The sequence below is a fragment of the Clarias gariepinus genome, chromosome 13 (genome assembly GCF_024256425.1).
Source record: "Clarias gariepinus isolate MV-2021 ecotype Netherlands chromosome 13, CGAR_prim_01v2, whole genome shotgun sequence".
Taxonomy (NCBI): domain Eukaryota; kingdom Metazoa; phylum Chordata; class Actinopteri; order Siluriformes; family Clariidae; genus Clarias; species Clarias gariepinus.
Genome location: NC_071112.1, coordinates 22,483,076 through 22,504,727, shown reverse-complemented (window position 1 = coordinate 22,504,727; position 21,652 = coordinate 22,483,076). Strand labels below are relative to the sequence as shown.

Below are 21,652 nucleotides of genomic sequence, written 5' to 3'. Positions count from 1 at the left end.
TAGTCAATCCTCAAGAGGCGGGTGGACAAACAAAAACCCACTCATTCTGACAAGCTCCAAGAAGTGATTATGAAAGAATGGGTTGCTATCAGTCAGGATTTGGCCCAGAAGTTGATGGAGAGCATGCCCAGTCGAATTGCAGAGGTCCTGAAAAAGAAGGGCCAACACTGCAAATACTGACTCCTTGCATAAATGTCATGTAATTGTTAATAAAAGCCTTGGAAACGTATGAAGTACTTGTAATTATATTTCAGTACATCACAAACAACTGAAACAAAGATCTAAAAGCAGTTTAGCAGCAAACTTTGTGAAAACTAATATTTGTGTCATTCTCAAAACGTTTGGTCACGACTGTACACACACACTTGAGGCAGTATGGAAATGCTATTTAGCCTACCCTGCATGTCTGTACTACGGGGGGAAACAGGAGGAAACCCAGATGCACTCCGCACACACAGACCCAAGGCAGGAAGCTAACGCTTGACCCTAAATGGTTTGCAAATGATTACTAATTAATAATTTTAAACTTCATTCTTTTTATCATTTTAGTTTATTAATGAACATGATAAACCATGCTTTTTCTGTTACTAACAAAATCGCACCTTGTTAAGCTTCTGTGAAAGTGGAAATCGCAAAAAAGTAAAACAACTTTCCTGAAATTACTAAAAATTACTTCTTTTTTTTTTTTTTACTATTTTTTTTTCCCGTTGTGTTACTATAAAACCAATAAATTATTTAAACAAGTGCATTAATATAAGCCTGTGACTTAAATATCAACTTGGACTACATTCAGAGACATGCTGGTATAAGAAAAAAAATCAACTCCTTCTGAAAGGAGGAGATCTATAGAGATTTATCCTGTTTTATCTGAACAATAAAGTATACCAATAAACGTCATTACGTCGCAATTTGTATACAAGGCGGTCTTTTCCGTTCCTCAGTTAGATTCTTCTCTGCGATTGGCTCTCGCACATCACGTGATCCGATGTCAAAATGGCGTCTCCGAATGGAGGTAAAATTTAATTCCTCTCAGGCAACTAATTTCTCTGCTGTCGATGTTTAAATGTGACGTGAAGAGTTCGTTGTGTGTAACAATATGTGTGAATTAAGACGCCGTTCCCCTTCTTAGATAGTAAGGTTAGGAGTTTCACACAAACGCTCAGTTTACTTTTTTCAAACCGCCAGCTAGCGCTTGTTTATCGGTCTCCAGTAGCCTCCCGCTAGCCAAGCCGACGATAACCGACGTCTTTATGCTAGCGAGTTTAGCTGGCTAGTCCGCGCGTAATATTGATTTATACCCAGTATAAAACTATAATGAGTAAAATGTCTGTCAGACAGAGCACCTAGTCGAGATTCGGTTCGCTTTGGCGCTGTGTTAACACCGGTATCTAAGGAGATACCGAGAGTACAGCAGTTACTGAAGTAGTGTTATTGTAGGTGACGCGGCTAGCTTCTTAACATCTAACATTAAATAAGTTACTAATGCTGTTTAGCATAGACCGTTTAACAGTTAGATCAGTAATTATCTATAGTGGAAACCAGAACAACCATATAAAATTGACAAAAAAAATCTGCAGTGCCATATACAAAGTGTATGTGTGTGTGTGTATATGTGTATATATATATATATATATATATATATATATATGTGTATGTATATATATATAATTGATTTATATTGAGATTTTATTGTACAGCGGTACCTCAGCATTCAAATTTAATTCGTTCCAAAGTCAAGTTCTTAAGGCGAAATTTCATATTGCGAAGCGCATTTGGCCATTTGAAATATATATAATTGCAGATGATCAATATAACCAATTTCCAAAACTATAATCATAAGTAAAATATTAAATAAAAAGACATTAAACCTGACATAATCTTAATTCACGACTCAATTGGCACCGGCTGCTTAACAAATTTAATTGAAAGTGGCTCCCTTTCTTGTTTTTGCTAAACTTTTCAGGACCCATGGTGCAATGTGTTCACCAAATTTACAAAAAGAATAAAATAACTTGCTTGGCTTTCTACAATAAACAAATTGTTTTGAATAAATAAATATTTTATTATTATTCAAGTATCTAAAAGAATTAAGCATTTAGAGTGATTGGTTAAGGTAAAATATAGGTTGAATATTATCTTTTAAATATCATCAAAAACAGAATTTAAAAGGAAATAAGAAGAGTGTTGGGGGGCAAACAGTGATTGGTGGTTGGTAAAAATCCTAATAAGTGATTAGTCCTGAGAAACAGTGGTGGTCAGTGATTGGTCCTGGGAAACAGTGGTGGTCAGTGATTGGTTGTTGGGAACACAAGGTGGGACCATAAGCTTGCAGAAGTTCGGCAGCCCGGTCAGCATTTACACAGCAGGGCATGAGATTACTTAATGTTCTCATAGCTCCTGGTAATGGACGTAGACATTACAGTTATCCAGTGGAGTAGTCTGCTTAAAAACTCGCTAGATTTGTCATTTTTAAAATACAATTGCCAGAGCTCAAAGGGGTTAAGGCTGATTAGAAGGTCGTGGTTTAAGTCCCAGCTCCACTGCCTCTTTTGGGCTCTTAAGCAAGGCTTTTAGTCATTTCTGGCCCAGGTGCACCGTATCCCCAGCACCCAGCTGTGATATGAAATGTGAAATGTTTAACTTAATAATAGTAATAACTTCAAGGGCGCACTCTGTATTGGACATGATGGAGTCCTGGGGCCCCAGTCTATAAGGAGTTGTCTAATTCAGATTTATCATGGACTTGCTAGATAGTATTTCTTTTTGGTTCACTTGTTTTCAATAACCATGAAAAACACAGATATAATGCACATTTATAATTGTGTTGGTTTTTATCATATCTGTATATATATAAAAATAAAGAGGTCACACCTTAAACAGAGACCTAAAGAATCCCATCTAGGTTAGTTATTTAGTTGAATCATTTTGGTTTGTCTGACATCATAATATCTTTATTATGATTTATGATTCCTTTGCCTCTGCATTTAACTAATGATTACTTTCTGTCGTGTTACAGCTGAGGACTTTGAGCCATCGTTGCTAAGTTATGAAAAGCTTGATCGAGCTTCGCCTGACCTCTGGCCAGAACAGTGTAAGTTTTATATTATAATGATAGTCATTTTCAACATTATTTTTATATGAAATAAAAATATATTTTTTCCCAATGTGACTGGTGAGTAAGTACTGTAGTTACACTGTCATGCACAAATCACATTCTCATATTTTATGTCTGTCTTGGTTGTTTGTCAAAAGTGCCTGGGGTTTCTGAATTTGCCGCATCGTTTAAAAATGTAAGTATTGTAGACATCATCTATTAACTATTTTAAAATCATGGTGTGATCAGGAGAAGAATAATTTTGTTTGTTCTATTTTCAGCCCATAACAAATTCTCCACCCAAGTGGATGGCAGAGCTGGAGGCAGAGGACGTTGAAATGTTGAAAGGTCTCATCTCATGCATGGTTATCTAAACCACAAATGCATGTAAAATCTATTGAAAAGATTATTACCTTTTGGTTGTGTAAAGCAGTTTTTATTATTTTTTTAAACTCTTTCACTCTGTACTGTGCCAGAGCTGGGAAGTCTGACCACAGCAAACCTGATGGAAAAGGTTAAAGGGCTGCAGAACTTGGCGTATCAGCTGGGCTTGGAAGAGTGTAAGTCAAGCATATGACATTCAAACAAATATAAAAATACACTACCGCTCAAAAGTTTGGGATCACTTTCTAACTCCATTATCGTTCCTGATTTTTATTTTTTTTTTCTGCATTGTAAAGAAATTCTGAAAGGCTCCAAAATATGCAATAATTTCCTGTGAACAGTTAATGTTGAGATGTTTTTGCTACTCATGATCTGTAAGGCCTTCATAACCGCTGTAATCTGAGGTGATGTTAATTGGTGATTTTTGAGACTGGTAACTCTTAATGAACTTCTCTGTAGCAGAGGTAATTTTCGTTCTTGCCTTCCTGGTATGGTCTTCATGAGAGCCAGTTTCATCATGGTTCTTGATGGGTTTTGTAAATGCACTTGACAATACTGTTCTTTCAAGAACTATTCCAGAAAGGCTGACCTCGTGTCTTAAAATTACAACTGACTACTGAATTTACATAATTACCTAATTTCATATATATTTCATAGTTTTAAAATCCCCAATTGTTGTAGGATGTCGAAAATAAATCACTAAACAAAAACAAAGAAATTTGCAAGTGAACCCAAACTTTTGGGTGGTAGTGTAAGAGCAAATCTGTCAGCAACTGTGTCCTTCAGGGGCTGGTGGTGAAAGTCATAATCGGCAAAACTGTAATGATTGTAAGACGTTAATTTGCATATGATGCAGTGAAGGTCTTGGAGGACTAGAATCTATGATCACTGCTTTCTCATGCCATGTTTTTGTTATATGCAATAACTGCTGTAAACCAAAGATCTCTTCAAAAAAGTTGCTACATTTAAAAAAAAAAAAAAATATATATATATATATATATACTGTATATATATACACACACTAGTAATTGGTGTGATGACGATTTGCTTAAGCCTCGGGTACAATTTGTGAAGTTTTATAAGAAAAGTAGCTGCTTAGTTTTACTGAACATCCTGTAGTAGAACCTGCAGAACTTCTGCAAGATTCTTTTTTTCATGCATACAAAACCCAGAATTTTTGTGTGTGTGAAAAGTATTCTTTTACCCTAATGTTTACACTAATTTTATATAGTTTCAGCTTTCCTGATCCTATAATTTTCATTCACATAATTGTGTCTCTTGAGCTTGGTTTATTACAAAAAACTATTTTCCTCTAGGTGGTGCTGTTTAGCTTAAAAACAACACCTAATTGTTTCACCCTTATATGGACTGTGGAATGTCCAAGCATGCAAGCTAGAGTAATTGTCAGTTATAGCATTTTTTTTTATACACATCATTGATAAACTGCTGTTCTTTGCTGCAGTATGATGCTAATTGATCAAAAGAAAGTTAAGAGACAGTGGTTTTGGATGTATATCTATGCTACATCTTTGTACCACTTTGTGATGAAAAATAGATAAAATAATTAAATAACATGGAAATTGCTTCCAAGCATTGGAAATGATACCAAAAGAATATAAAGTAGGCTTCTGTAAATATATACCTTTTAAAAATATATAACTGCATATGTACAAATCTGTGCTTAAAAATCTTAACCTTTCGAGTTGAGGCCATTACTTTTGTGGACCTCCTGTGGTTTTGCTGTCTTAAAGTAGTTAAATCGTCTGACATAAGCAGACAGTTTATAATGAATAGGTTTGCATTTGTGTCTCTGGATGAATTAGGTTATAGCCTGATTATATCATTACCTGAGTTTTAGTGTTAGTTGGTAATTAATTTTTAGAAAGCAGTGAGAATGCTTTCAGGAGTCACATGCAGGCTCACAGTGAACTTGCCCAACTAATAATTTGTTATTATAAGTGTAATATGCATTTATGCATAAATGCTATATTTCATTATATAATGTCTAAATATAATTTTCAATTAATTTGTTCTGTGGATGATTTTCCATTCGGTTGCATTAAAGGCACAGGGATTGATGGGTGAAATGCCACATGATGCTCATCACTTGTGTAGATTAAGCTTTCCAAATGCAGAATTTGGTAGTAGATTTTTTTTTCTTTCAACTTTTTTTTTTTTTTAACAGAATAACAAAGTGGTAGTGTGCGTTTCTAGGTATGCTTGTATAATCTGTATTTATAAGTCTCTTATACACCTTTAAAGTCAACGATGGCTCTGAAGGGTCTAGGTTAGGAGCGTTTGTTTAAAATCATGCTGCATTTCCTTTACTGTGCACATGTGGGCCTCAGCCAGACGCACAGAGATAGAGTCGTCCGTTATGGGAGCTCAATGCTGTTTTATAAAATTCTATCTGATGGTTCTGCCCCATTCATTCGGGGATTATGCCTGAGCTAATTGGTCATTAGTTAATGTAATTTTAGATGCATGATGTTATGTGATTGCTCAGGCTAAAAGCTGGTAGAATGTGACATGAACATCAACATTAAGCATTTTTTTTTCAAAAATATTCATGCCTGTATATAAGTAAAAGAAATCTGCTTTCTCATAAAGTTCTTATGGGTTGAAAAAAACAAAAGTCACCATTTCAGGAAGGATAAATTATTTGGACACATCAAGCAATGAAAACAACTAAGGAGATTTTAAAAACTACTGGAACTGGGTTTAAGAACCCATCAAAGCATTTTTTTAAATCATCATTTGTTAATGAGACTAATCAGAAAAAAGGCTTGGAGCATAGAGATTGGACTTAATTAAAAGCAATATTAAAAGGTCATGTGATTTGATGGATTCAGATCGTCCCTATTACATGGTGATGGGCAGGGTTGAGGGACGTTACTTTTTAAAGTAACTAATTACATTACAAAATTATTGTCTTTAAAAAGTAAACAGTTACATTACAGCGTTACTTTCTGATAAAAATAACTAGTTAGAGTACTTATCCATTGCAGAAAATTAAAACTTCTTTGTGATTCCTTATGCATGTTGTTTCAGTCAAGACCTTTATAAATATTCTACTATCATCACTCAGCGAAGTTTGGCCCATAATCTGTTGGCGACTAATACCTCTATTTCACCTACGCGGGTTCACGCAGTAGCTGTAAGTACGGTTCTTACGGATCATGATTCACCGTTAGTTTCGACGCTGTGATTAGGTTTTCATCTTACTGCATGTCGGCCTTCGCTGAGTCAAATCCGCATAGGTAAGATTGAGATAGGGATATAACAGGGGGGCAGGTCATTGAAATTACCTACACATAGGTACATTTAAAAAAAAAAGTAACAAAATATCTGAGTACTTAAATGGCGAACCGAAGATTTAGATAGAGTTAGATTACTCGTTACTTTGTAACGCGTTACACCGAACACTGGTGATGGGTGTGTCAGGGTAAGACAGGAAGCACATGATGCGATGCACACATCATGCATAGTGGCCACTGTACAAGCCTCTGAAGGCAGTGTTATGATCTAGGGTTGCTTTAGTTGGTCTGGTCTAGAATTAGTAATGTTATGTGAAAATAAAGTCAGCTGACGAATGTACTCAGTTTTTTTTTTCCCTGGTGGCACAGGAGTATCCCAGAAGTCAAATTGTGAAAGAGTGGTTCTGAGGAATTATTTTCACACATGAACTGGCCACCACATTGTGTGTTGTAATAAAAGCTAAAGGTGCCTTCTTTTTTTGGGGGGGCCTGGCAGTGTATCTGTATTAGTGATGGGAGTTGGTTACTACCCCATAATCAATGATTGGTTATGAGATAATAGATTGATAATCAGTTTAACTGCACAGTACAATACTTCTTGCAGTCATTACGTTTCCTGAAAATCAATCCCACAGCCATTTACTATTACTACACCCAGAGAACACATCCATCTACTAGGATCACTCGCATTAACATCTTTTATTCAATATATTAACATTACAACACGACATAGCTGTCAAAGCATATTGTACATTGTTCTTGTAGACAACTAGTAAAGTATTTACCATTATACACATACTCCTTGCAACCAATTTCTCATGTCACTTTATATTAAGATTTTCATTAATTATTGGTTTAATTGTATAATCTATCTTGTGGTGCCTGTGGTTATGGGTGAGTCTTGGGTGCCCATGATCCTGCCAACACCACCACACCAATGCACCCCCACTGGTCTTGTGGAGGCAGACTATGTAATCCTGGTATAGAGCTTGTGCAGCTATGTCATACCGTCGCATGAGTTTTGTTTATGAGACATCTTGCCAGTTGTATTTACACTATTTATCTAGAGTTGTTGACCTGGCTAATCCTTGTCCTGAGTTCAGAAATTTGTACTACCATCTAAGCCTTAGATCATCTAGACAGCTGCTTTAAACAAACTTGTGTGTCAAATATTTTAATATTAATTAAATGTGTGTAGGACTACGATATGAAGTGAATATAATTTTTGTTTACGCTCTTCCTTTGACTGGTGACAGCCAGCTAAAGGTTAAATGTGTGTTTTAGATTAAGATTTAAGTATTTAAATCTAAGACAGTGAATTAATTAGCAGTATTTGTAGTTTATTGACTACTAGCTTTCAAGCTATTACGATGCACCAAATAGCCAACAGATTATATAATTGTACTATGCTTAGCCTTATTTGCGAAAATAGTTTGGGCTTTCATTTTTTGCTCTTGCGTTTAGTGTGATCCAGAAACAGTTAAAAAAATTTTTTGCATCTATATTCAGCAGATAGACCGGTAATTTTGGTTATATTCAGGTCATACTCATCGGCATGCCGCTATTCTCTGCATATTCCGATTATTAGGAACACCATACTAAGACGGTGTTTGACCCCCTTTCGTCTTCAGAACTGCCTTAATTGTACGTGGCATTGATTCAACAAGGTGCTGAAAGCATTCTTTAGAAATGTTGGCCCATATTGATAGGATAGCATCTTGCAGTTGATGGAGATTAGTGGGATGCACATCCAGGGCACGAAGCTTCCATTCCACCACATCCCAAAGATGCTCTATTGTGTTGAGATCTGGTGACTGTGGGGGCCATTTTAGTAGAGTGAACTCATTGTCATGTTCAAGAAACCAATTTGAAATGATTCGAGCTTTGTGACATGGTGCATTATCCTGCAGGAAGTAGCCATCAGAGGATGGGTACATGGTGGTCATAAAGAGATGGACATGGTCAGAAATAATGCTCAGGTAGCTCGTGGCATTTAAACGATGCCCAATTGGCACTAAGGGGCCTAAAGTGTGCCAAGAAAACATCCCCCTCACCATTACACCACCACCACCAGCCTGCACAGTGGTAACAAGGCATGATGGATCCATGTTCTCATTCTGTTTACGCCAAATTCTGACTCTACTATTTGAATGTCTCAACAGAAATCGAGACTCATCAGACCAGGCAACATTTTCCAGTCTTCAACTGTCCAATTTTGGTGAGCTCGTGCAAATTGTTGCCTCTTTTTCCTATTTGTAGTGGAGATGAGTGGTACCCGGTGGGGTCTTCTGCTGTTGCAGCCCATCCGCCTCAAGGTTGTGCGTGTTGTGGCTTCACAAATGCTTTGCTGCATACCTCGGTTGTAATGAGTGGTTATTTCAGTCAAAGTTGCTCTTCTATCAGCTTAAATCAGTCGGCCCATTCTTCTCTGACCTCTAACATCAACAAGGCATTTTTGCCCACAGGACTGCCGCATACTGGATGTTTTTCCCTTTTCACACCATTCTTTGTAAACTCTAGAAATGGTTATGCGTAAAAATCCCAGTAACTGAGCAGATTGTGAAATACTCATAACGGCCCGTCTGGCACCAACTACCATGCCACACTCAAAATTGCTTAAATCGCCTTTTTTTCCATTCTGACATTCAGTTTGGAGTTCAGGAGATTGTCTTGACTAGGACCACACACCTAAATGCATTGAAGCAACTGCCATGTGATTGGTTGATTAGATAATTGCATTAATGATAAATTGAACAAGTGTTTCTAATAATCCTTTAGGTGAGTGTATTTCTCCAGTAACATACAGTTTACCTTCAGCATGTACAAAATTTTGGTTATTTGTTTCCAGTGACCTCATTCACCAATGATCGTTAACAGCAATTTTTTTTTCATTTACACAGGTCAAGATATTATTTACTTTTTCTTAATGTTTCTTTCGCTCTGTAGCATCATTAAATGAATCAGTAAAGAGGCGTGGGTAGTGCTAATTTAGGTGCCAAAAGCTCATATATTCAAGGTAGACACGAGGAACACATTTCTTGCAGAGCCTGGTATTGATTTATGTTTTTAGGTTTTTTATAGTTCTGATTTTTTTTTATATTTTAATAACTAAAATCACACAGGTGAAACAGTTTGTATCAAACAGGGCTTAAACCGATTACACTGATCATGTCAGAAAAATATTTATTACATCAGGTAATTATTTTTTATTGTGTCAGAGTGATCAAAACTCGTGTTCCATCCTGAAGATTTTGCAATTCATTTCTTGAATGGTAAATTTTAAGCCTTGGCAATCTTCTTTCCCTTGTGATAGACTGGCATTATGGCGGCCTTATTTGCAATAAGTTACATTAATCACTTGCACAATCTCTATAGGAGCCTGGTCTGTTAAATGTATAGTAATATGTATCCAGTCAAAAAAAAAAAAAAGTCAATATGCACATGTAAACATTGATTAAAACAGAGCAGCTATATATGGCCCACTCTCCATGCCTGCGCTCATCACACTAGGACATAAAGCAGGACATCACAAACCTGTAGACCTTTCATGCAACAGATGACGTCATATCTGCTACTGGAAAGCGCTCTGGATGCAGCTCTGGTTGCAGAATGTTGTTTAGGTACTGAAACGCCCAAATGATGGCTACACTAAAGTGTCTATTTATTTTATATTTCAGATTCCAAGGTAAGCAGTAAATGACCAGTAACATACAATATTTACTTGCCTAGTTAGCTAGTTATTTTAGATGTCTTCCTGGCGCATTTGCTAATAAACATAACTTCAATAATCTAGCATGTGCAAGCACGATAAAAATTTTCAGCTTACTTATCTGGAGGAGAAACAGCAAAATAGTTGTGATATACAGCATGACCAGGTCTCTCACACATGCACTTCTGGCTTTTCTGTGTTCATCAAAAACATTTACCGAATAACAGATATGTGATGCGTCCATTCAGATTAAGTGCTTATAGCTCCATGTTTTTGTGTTTTACCACCAGTGTTTTTAAATACTGTAGTCTGATTCTTTAAATTCCTGGCAACAGACATACTTAGTGCCTCTTAAAATACTCCCTCTCAGAGAGCACAAAGCCAGTTCTTGGTGTAGACGTTTGCTTGAATTATTTGTGCATATAGGGATGGCGGATTGATCATGAGCTATATTTGCTGCCCTTGTTCATTAATTCCATGAAAGTTTTAAAAGACTTTGTAAATGTGGAAATGTAAAAAAAAATTTTTGAAGTTGTCACAGGTTCACTAACGTTTAGACACACCTGCTCATAGAGGTGTTTCTTATTTCATAAAGACAATATGGCAATCCTTTGTTTTTTTTATTTATCTGAAATCTGGTCTTTTACATACTATGCTGCTTTTTTCTTTTTTGCTCTTCAGATTTTTATTTTTTTTGCTGGAATCCCTAATGTTCAGAAACCAGAAAAATTTTGTAGTAAATTAATATTGAAGTCATAAAATAATCACGTGTAACAAAGTTTGTACCATAAAAAGAGGTTATGTAAAACTGCCCAGTACTGTACAGTTGTAAAGAAGTTTAAATTAATTAATTATTTGTTTTTTATCTAATCTTTTTCTCAAATTAACGACAACCCCTTTTTATTCATTATAAAAATATATATCCAATAACGTAAATTAAGTCCATTTGATTGTCCACCTTTAGCATGTACCAAATAGTGATTATTATTTGTTCCCTGCGACTTCATCCGCCAATGACCTTTAACACGGTGGGATTTAATTTTCTTCATTTTCACAGCTGTCAAGAAAGCCTTGTAAATCTCAGTTACTTTTTCTTCATGTTTCTTTCGCTCTGCAGCGTCATTAAATGAACCTGGGAAGGGTTGGGTAGGACATGTGGGGTGGGGGGGTGCTGTGAGGGGGACGCGCCAGAACGATTTACTGTGCCAAGGTGGCCATTAAAATCCTGAGCTGGTTAATGGGGATGCGTAATCAGACATTGAAAACTCACCCTTGAAGGCTTTGCCTGGAGGACACACAAGTGGACTTAATGGAGTTGCTAATTTTTTTTTTTCCAAGTGAAATGTTTCAGAAGTGGTGTTTTTGTATTTATATGTCTTCTTTTCACCTGGTTAGATGCATCTGAACAGATTATAATAAGTTTGATAATTTTGAATAATTAGGCCACTGTTTTTAATTTTATTTTTCCTCAGCTACATCAAGAACAGTACAAAATAAGAGCATTACTGTGCCTACTAGGCGTGCAAACATGTGGCCATATTTTTGTAAGCATGAGAATGAGGCGTGTGCCAAATCCACCTCCTTGGGGAGACACACACCCCCTCCTCCTTTAGCCAAGTGACGCCGCGTAGCAGTGTTCTCTGAGGAGTTGACGCGTGCCCAGGCTTCCTTCCCCCTACCAGTTCCCATCTGCTCCAGGCCATGATAAATACTGCTGTCTGAGCGTGCTCATCAGGACCCTCCTGTCCCACAGGGCCACTCACTACACTGATAAGTGCTGTTATTGAAGGTAATTGAATAGAGAGTGGCCCTTGGGGACAGGTAGGTCTCAGGCAACGCTGATGATACTGCTAATGCCTGCTGTCGCAGAATGCTAGTGTGATGTAATAGATTTGTTTTCTTTTAACAAATGCTCAACATGTAGGAAAAGGTCTCTTATAAATATCACGTTGGAGATTTTTGCACAGTGTAATTTCGTTGTTTTTTTTTACGTTTAAGAAGAAAAAAGATATAAGTATGTTGCTTATTTTAGATTATTAGCCTTAATCTCAGGTTGATTCTGATGTGATGCAATTGTGCTAGAGTCAAAGGAAGTAAAAGCTAAGGGCAAACAGTCTTTAACACAAGTCAAATAAACAGCGCTTGCTGACTAAAGAAATATGCAACAAAAAAAAAAAGAAAAGAAATCCACAAAAAGAAACACGACTGACACTAAAGCTGGTGGTCTTGTAGCAGCTCCGCTATCAAGAATGAGGCTGAGGTGTCACACCTGTCCAACCCTAATAGCCCCAGCGTTCAATGCCCCCCTCCCTCGGATCAATCTCAGCTCTATTAAGTGCACCATAGCACTGTAATGATTGGACGGACGCTACGGCATCGTAGTAATGGGCTTCCATCAATCCATCAGAGACACCTGACCGCGGGGGCCAGCAGTTATGAAGTGTTGTCAGATGACAGGCTGTGCCGGGTGAAAGCTCTCCTCTATCTATCCACTCCCTCACCCTTCCTCCTCTGCACTTCCTGGCCTTTTTACTGGCACCGTGCCGTATAGTGTGGATAGAGAAAAAAATCAGAATCGCGTTTGCTAGATCTTGACTTCACATCCTCTCTGGGGTCTATCGAGCCGAAACAAACCCAATATGGGAATGATCAGAGAAAGGCAGCGTATGACTTATCTCTCACAGATATACAGATACGCACATGATGAAAAGATTTGTATGCAGTGTAAAAATGATTTTCTGGTACCTTGTTACTTTTTAGTCTGTTGTGTTTTTAGCTTTACACGTATTGTGCAGCTGATTTTGGTTACAGCTAAACTGGTTGAGGAGAGGGGAAGAGGAAACGCAAACCAGCTCCCTCCTCTCCCTCCTCTGTCCTCCCGACTGCTTCCATCAACAGATCGGAAATGACACCTCATTTCCATAGGTGCATTAGGAATTCATTGGATTTTCTTTCCCAGCTAATCATAGTGTCTGTGCAAAAACCTTTTAAGGTTTTTAATGAATGAATTTTGACTGATTGCCTATTAATAAGGAGACCTCATGGACAGTGTGAAAGAGAGAGAGAGAGTGAGGGTGTGTGTGTACACGTGCCTGTGTGTAATGATTCGTGGTGTAGAGAACAGGCGGGAGGGGCGAGGAGCTCTCGGCTGGGACATTAAGAGGAAGCGGTGGCTCCCCTGGGAAATCACTCTCCATGTCTGCATCTTAAATATCCCTGTGAAGTATCAATAAGTGGGTAATTGAATTTTGAGCCCAAACATGAGCGTCAGGTGTACGTATTCCGAAGCGAGGGGGAGACATGTGGCCGTGGGTTAATGCGTATGCATGTGTGTGTGAAAGTGTGTCCATGTGTGTCCTCTGCGTTCCGCCTTGCTCTCTCGGGAATCAGGCAGTGAATATGGATGTTAAATCTATTAAATAAAGATTACGCCCCGTAATAGCCAAGTGGCAGTTTAAGTTGTGCAACAGGGGTGCAATCGGTGTGTGTGTGTGTGTGTGTGTGTGTGTGTGTGTGTGTGTGTGTGTGTGTGTGTGTGTGTGTGAGAGAGAGACTCTTAATGAAAGTGATTCGGGGCAGTCGGATTTAAACAGCATCTTTAGCTCAGTCCAGGGACTCGTTGGGTTTTAAAAGGAACCATCTTGTTTGCTATTGCAATCCTCACATTAATCAGCCACAGCTCATAAGATGGAAGAAAAGAGCATCCATGTCACACCCCGTCATTCACGCAGGCATCCTCAGAGGGTTTGGAATGGTGCTGATCTCGATTCTGCTTATGATGCCTTTGTTAGTTTGTTTTCCCATCTGATCTTACGAGTTATAGACAAAAGTAAGTGTAGTACTCGCTGTGCAAAATGAACAGAGCTCGGGTTGATGGTGAAAGGGGAGCTAATGTTCTCACGCCATCTGCAGTTCCCACTGTTATCAATATTATCAAAATGTGATTGAACAGCTACATCCATCAATCCGTAATTCAAATTAATTTTACTTTTTTTTTCTTTTTTTTTTTTTACTTAGTGTAGTTAGATGTCCACGGAAATCCGATCTGATCACTGTTTGTTATGCAGCAGCAAAGCAGCTGAAATCTACAGCATGTAATTTCCCATGGATGCTGAGACAAAGAAGTTGCTGATTAACTAAGTACAGAATTAGTAATTGACCTTTCTAATCAACTAAACAAATCTCTAACTCCTGCTAATCAGTATCGATTGTGCATGCCTGTGTGTGTGTGTGCGCGCGTGCTGCACTTGCCTATGGGCACGTGCCAAAGGAAGAAGGTAGCTAGCTTGCTGGACCCTCTTTTAATCTAACCCACTCAATGCAAATCATTTCCCTTCTGCTCTGACGGGACTGGAGGATAAATGGAAATCTAATTAATGAGAGGATCAGAGGGTTGCTCTCTGGTGGCGAGGTCTTCGGGGAGAGAGCATAGCCAGATAGGCTCTAGTATTGTTTTGGACAGAAAATGAGCGAGAGATTGTAAGGGTCCGAAAGAGCTAGGGACGCAATCGTTAGTTTAGCCATGATGAGGGTCCTTCATCTATTTACCGACTCTCCAAAAACCACTGGCCCATTTAACGAGCTGTTAGCGGAAAATCATGGACATGTAACGGAGATTACGATACATGTAATTTGTAGAAAGTCCTGGCCATACTTATCTTTGCTGATTAGAGAATTGACTTTGATTGGCTTTATTGCAGTTTGCTTGTTTCCTACATTCTATTAGTAATATGTTAAATATATTGAATTAATAATAACCAAAGTCATTTTCATATATATTTATGGATTATTTGGTAATGGCCTAATTAAAACTTTGACCATAATGGTGCTATTCATAGCTGCATTTACATAAACCCTAAAATTCCCCTAATCATTGGAATAATAACAGTCGAATGGAAATAAAAACATTATGTTAAAACCAGAATTTTTATTTTTATTGAAATAGGAGGGTTGAGTTAAACTTTTGATAATCAGACCACCTGATACAATATTATAATAATACCTACAGTTGGTGCTGATTCAAATTTGTGTTGCGATTCTTTTAGTATGAATGCAAGCATAGAAATTAAAAGATCATTTTAAAAGATAGATTTTATAGTCAGTGTGGTGTATTTCCACACAGAAGAATTGCGATACATTACTGTATTTTTCCCTATCTCTAGTAAACATCAGTTACGTAAACACTATCAGGTTGATTCTTTCTTGTTTTGAGAACTATATTCTTTTTCATGTTTGCTCTATTTGTGTTAATATTAAGAGACTTCTTACAGCTCTCTCCAACCGGTCTTTATTTTCACCCACTGCATCTATGACTTTGGATTGGCTCCGTATTTCACACAAAATAAGGCATCTAACCAGTAACATGAGACAGAATTTTTGTAACCAGTCATAACACAAAAGGTGGGATTTGTTGTAAAAGATGGGAAGTCTTGCCTAATCTCAATGCCACCTTTTTCTCCTGTCTCATGCACTTCTTATCAGATCATCATCCATGTATACAGTTATGTTAGACTCTATTCAGAATGATTCGATGAAGACATTTTATGTGTTATGTTTATGTGCTAAAGTTACTTGAAGTTTGGCATTATAAATGAATCAAACTTACTATTACTAAAATACTAGTTATGCCAAGTTTAATCCACAGGGTAGGTGTTTTTATTTTTGGAAAGGATGGATGATGTTATTTTCTTAGTGGCTCAAACTGCATATTTTAGTTATTTGAATGCCTTATGGAAATGTTCATGTTCAACCAAAATTTTAAATACATTCATAATTAATAATTGGTTTATTATAATTTATTATTGACTACCATGAAGCATATTTCTTTTTCAAGATAAGTTCTATTTAAGCAATTCTGGCAGTTCAATCCCAACCAATTTGTCAAGTGCCGCGTTGAAGTTTGAAGTAGTATATCTAAAATATTATGCAAAACAAACTCTTTTTTACTTATATTTAAATTATATTTTAATATTAAAATAATAAGTAAATGTATAATCCTTAACAGCTATGTAGTTTAAATTTGTTTATAACAATTAAACAGCTTTTAATTAGCACTAGGCAATATGACCGCAAATTGGTGCCATGGTTAATGGAATATTTTACCCTGATTATGATAGGATAGGATTATGTTAATGAAGGAATATTTTGTTTTGGTGGTGGTGGTGGTTTTTGTCCTCATTGTTTACTAACAAGGTCTGTACTGTAAATGTTCAACTATTAAAGCTGAAATATCTTTTTTTAATGAGATAGTCATCCACATTGCTTCCATGTCACAAACTGGACAGGGATTTATTTTTTTTTAAGTATTAGCATAATATATAATAATTAGATATTTTTTTTACATTATTACGATTAATTAATCACCTAACACGCACTTTTAATGCAGATCTTCATTGTTTACATTAAAACCACAGTTACTATTTTACTAAGGCAGTTGCTAATTTATTTTTTTAAGTTTTAAGTTTAAGTTTTTTTAAGCATGATTATTTTATGTACCATAATGTATTAAACAATGTTGTCTTGATTCATGTACATTGCACTCCTGAGTCCCTTCCAGGTTGTCTGCCATTTCAGAGCCTACAGTGGTGCATCACCTTCACTGGTCATATTTCACTTTTATAAACATGGTCTTTTCTTCTTTAGCAGTAATTGCAGGTCAAATTACTTCCTTTTAATCCTGTTAATTTTGACGGTTTCATTCATGGCTGCAACCCCACCTGACCAGCCTTGCTTCTGATTATTCTGTTTGGTGTTATTTGAAGAGACAGTACCAACCAACGTTAATCAGTCTGAATCCAATTTTTATCATGTGTAACCCAAAGACTGACAACTCTAGGTGTAGCAACTGACACAAACTCCCGGCATTATTATTCCACATGGGGCAGTTCATCTAAATTACAATTTGCCGCACCATTCTATTAGCCAATTCCTGACTATCGGTGTCTGCTCTCAAAGCCGTGTTATTGTGCATCAGTCCTTCTTTCACTTCTTCCAAATACAGCTCGCGTATCAGCATGCGCTTTTGGTCATATTTGGATTACATATACTGACTATCCTTCATACACTTGAACCCCCCCTTAAAGGTCCACTTCATTAGGTACACTTGTTCAACTGCTTGTTAATTTATTAAATACCTAGTCAGCCAATCACATGGCACCAACTCAGTGCATGTAGACATGGTCAAGACAATCTGATGATGCGCAAACCCAGCATCCAAAATTGGAAATAAAGGAAACTGGAGTGACTTTGAAGGTGGCATGGGTTGGTTTGATTTTCCAAAACTGCTAATCTACCAGGATTTTTATGCACAACCATCTCAGAAAATGGTCTGAAATAGAAGAAAGTATTGAAAATGCCTTAATAACTCCGATGTCAGGAGAGAAAGGCCAGATTGGTTTAAACTGAAGAAAAGGCAAAAGTAACTCTAATAACATCTCGTTGCAACTGAGTTTTGACGAATAGCATCTCTGAGAATACATGTTAAACCTTAAAGCAGACCGACTGAAGGTCTGTTGAGTCTCGATTTCTGCTTGATTTCAACATTCAAATGGAACGGTCAGTCTTTAACATTATGCTACAGGTTCCTGCTCGTCACAGCCAGAGATACCAGCTACACATCCAATAAGTGTGTATCAGCTGTAGATTTAAGAAAAAGGCTCCTATTTGATTATTAAAAAATTTGCTCTCTTGCTCATTTCAGTGTTTTGGGAATATATTTATTTGCTTCCTAAACACTTTAGAGCCTCTCTTTCATTTATGATAGTTCTTATCTGGACTATCCGATCTTATTAGACCAAATTATGATATGTACGTAGGATTAAACAATGAGGGTTATAGTTTATTAAATAGTTGAAGTTTTATTGGGCCTATATTGAGAGGTTTTATTTTAGAATTGTATAAATCTGTGTTTTATTGTGTACAATTGCTAGACTAAAGCTGCTGGTGGTGCTTTGATAGATTAATCATGTTAATTTAAATCTCAAAGGTCTTCAAAATGTGCCTGTTAATTTTCCAGCTGAAATGCAGCTTAGATCCTGCATTCTGACATGCCTGATTTTCCTTCTGCTTCACGTCTTTCTAATACCATTAGAAACATCTATCTAAAAACATTATTAGCTCTAATAAAAAAAGAAGGACTGGGGATGTAGCTCTGTATCAGCATTGTTTTACATTTTATAATCACTAAAAGGATGAAATTTGAGAATGTCATAATAATAAATACTCTGATGTCTGCACATTGTGGATCTGTTGGTACTAAAAGTCAATACACGCTAGAGTTTTGCAGTACTATCCTAAGAGTCTATCTAAATCCAGCAAACAAGCTGTGAATCTTGCATAAATTGTCACATTTAAGTTATTGAGGTCCTAGCTCATGACTAGGCTGTGTGCCTGTTATGGGCTTATGGGTTCATAATAGCTACAGATATCCTTCGGCCACATCAGATGTCCACAAACATTTGGCCATATAGTGTATATCCAGAAAACTGATTAAATAGTAGTTTTGATGTCTGCGTCATATTGGAATTAACCAGGGAGTCAAGACTCTCAATGATTTCTTATATAGAAACAAAGCGTTAGAAACTTTTAAATCATTAGACATTAAAAGCTTTTAAATCCAGACCAAAAGCTCACTCTTTTACACCTGGCTGAGACATTTGATCACTTTTATTCTTTTTTTATTATTTATTTTATCTTTTTTTTATATTGTTTTTTAAATGTGCTATAAATAAATTTGACTTTGACGTGACAAAGCAATTGGTGTTATCTGTGCTTATCTTTTTTTTTTTAAGTTGCTCAAAAAAGATGTATGTTCTTTATTTCTCTCTGTAACTCTAACCACAACTGTAGTGTCCTGATTGACTTTTTGGAAAACAAAAACTGATGTCTGTGTTGTTGTTTTTATTCCCAGCCAAAGAAATGACAAGAGGAAAATTCCTTAACATCCTGGAGAGGCCGAAGAAATGAAGACTGAAGGATGTCCTGATTGTGTTCGGACCTATATCAAGAGACTCTGTAGCAAAATAACAGTGCCATGATCTGTAACATTTGAAAGCTTAGTCGGATAAATATATTTATATATGCAGAGTTACTGCTTTATTGGGTACATGTGCAGGTATTGGCCATTTTATCAGGCAAATTTGCGCTGTAGGTGCCGTGACTACATTAGTAATTATTACAGACTGTAGCTGATCTGTTGATCTGACTCTGCTAACTGGGAATCATTCAAGCGCATGCGGTGTAGCAGTGACACTGAGTCAGTAGTAGTGCTGGTGTGTGGTGCTGGTGTGTAGAATGTGCAGCAGTGTTACTGGGTTTTTTTTTTAACTCTGTTATTGAGGATTGAGAAAAATATGAACAGTGGAAAATACTATCCAGCCAAATGCATCTTGTGGTCAGAAATGTCTAAAATGCTGCTGAAGAATAACACAAACTATCAAAGAGCACAATCCATACTGCTGTCATAACCAGCAAAACACACACTATTACGTCAGTGTGACTGTCATGCTGAACATATTATATGCGATCAGATTAGCAGTGGTCTTATGTTCTAGATTCTTTATTATTACTAGATGAGGATGGGATACAGGACACCCTGTATTGAAGGTGTACCTGATAAAATGGCCAACAGGTGTAGTTACAGGCATGGCGAGCTGATGCAAATTCCTGTACATTTAGATTGTGTAAAATATTTTTGATTGTTTTTTCCTTAGTTAAATGCTTGTTTTTGTTTGTCTGCTCTGTATATTTATTTACTGACTAAATTACGATTGTTATTTTCTAGTTAACACTATTTGTTAATAAAACATTATTATTTTTGATTATTAATGGGTTCAGAGTTGTTTTAATATTTAAGTGCTACTAATAGATCTTGTTTGATTCATTGGTATTTATTCTGTTTACTTTCAGACTTCGAGATATAATAAAGTGTTTGGTGACCCTTGTAAAAAGTAACTTTCATAAAACAAAGGCAGTTTATGCAGCACCGTGAAAACATTTTAATTAGGGCAATAACGTCATGCCTGTGGCGCTCCATAGACTTCACTTCATTAGGATTCTGCTTCCCCACTAGTGCTAGGGCATTTCTGCAGTTCGATGTGAATTTAAAGTTTTGAGGCCCCTGACACAAAACATTGCATAAAAATAATATTGCTCTATGTCCTCTATGTTAATAAGATGTGACATAATTACTAGGGCCATTTCTTCTCTAATTAGCACACTTCCAGGGACAGTGAAGCGAGTGGTCTCACGCAAAAGGAAATCAGACAGGCATGCTGAATAGAAAACAAAGAACACTGCGGCCGGTGTAATTAGGTGAGACAATGGGCAGGGCTGTTATTGGCTGTAGATGTCGAAGAGGCTTCAGTTATGGTTGAGATCCTCCTGCTCCTTTCAGCTCAAACAGCTTTGCCGCTCACCTCCCTAATACACACACCCCTGTTTGTCTTTGCTTACTAACACAGCACCAATCACCAAAAGCACTTAGGTTTTAGAAGACTGATGTCTTTTCTGATTTTTTTTAACATATCTTCCATAACATGACATATTTCTTGTCACTATCACATTGTTTTATTTATTTTTACATTTTGTTTTTATAAGCTCTGACAAGAAAATGGTTGGGTAATTTTACTTTTTTTTTTTTTTTTTACCCCCTGACATTTAAGGTACTTCATATGACATCAGTGACCGATTTATTAGGATGCTCGTTATCCAATCAGAAATCATGATGGCACAGTGCATAAAATTATGCAGATACAGGTCAAGAGCTTCACATCAAGTATCAGAATAGGGGAAATGTGATCTCAGCTTTTCACATGGCATGACTATCTTAGAGTGGCTGGTTTGAGTATTTCAGCACCTGCTGATCTGGGATTTTCTATAAATTTTACAGAAAATGGTGCAAAATAATAATTTGTAGGCCATCCACCTAAAGGTTCGACGTTTTCTGAGGCTTTTTTTTTTTTTTTTTTAGCTCATTACAGTTAAGAGTAAAGAGTGGTAAGTTTAAATAAATTACACTTTAATCTGTGTAAACCGCAAGAAATCAAAAAACATGTCATGGTCTTTTTTTTTTTTTTACCTATTCTGACAGCTCTTGACCTGAATCTGCATCTCTTTATGCATTGTAGTGCTGCCACATGGACGTACAGATGTTAAATGGTTGACAAGTTTATGTTGTTGATGCAGTAATTTAACTTTCTACCAGTATTT

The 21,652-nt window shown here is 36.8% G+C and overlaps 1 protein-coding gene across 2 annotated transcripts; it reads left to right on the top strand.

Moving 5' to 3' along the window:
• The first annotated feature begins 953 nt into the window (after positions 1 to 953).
• Positions 954 to 20,265, top strand: lin52 (lin-52 DREAM MuvB core complex component). 2 transcript variants are annotated; one of them, XR_008361886.1, is made up of 7 exons: positions 954 to 1,012; positions 3,017 to 3,091; positions 3,253 to 3,290; positions 3,376 to 3,442; positions 3,571 to 3,654; positions 8,898 to 8,953; positions 19,353 to 20,265. XR_008361886.1 is itself a non-coding variant. In XM_053510603.1 (6 exons), the coding sequence occupies exons 1-6, from the start codon at positions 994 to 996 to the stop codon at positions 19,406 to 19,408; spliced, it is 339 nt and encodes a 112-aa protein (XP_053366578.1). In that variant the 5' UTR covers positions 954 to 993; the 3' UTR covers positions 19,409 to 20,265. The 2 variants fall into 2 exon arrangements, 1 of the variants encoding a protein (XP_053366578.1); XM_053510603.1 differs by lacking the exon at positions 8,898 to 8,953.
• Positions 20,266 to 21,652: the final 1,387 nt, after the last annotated feature.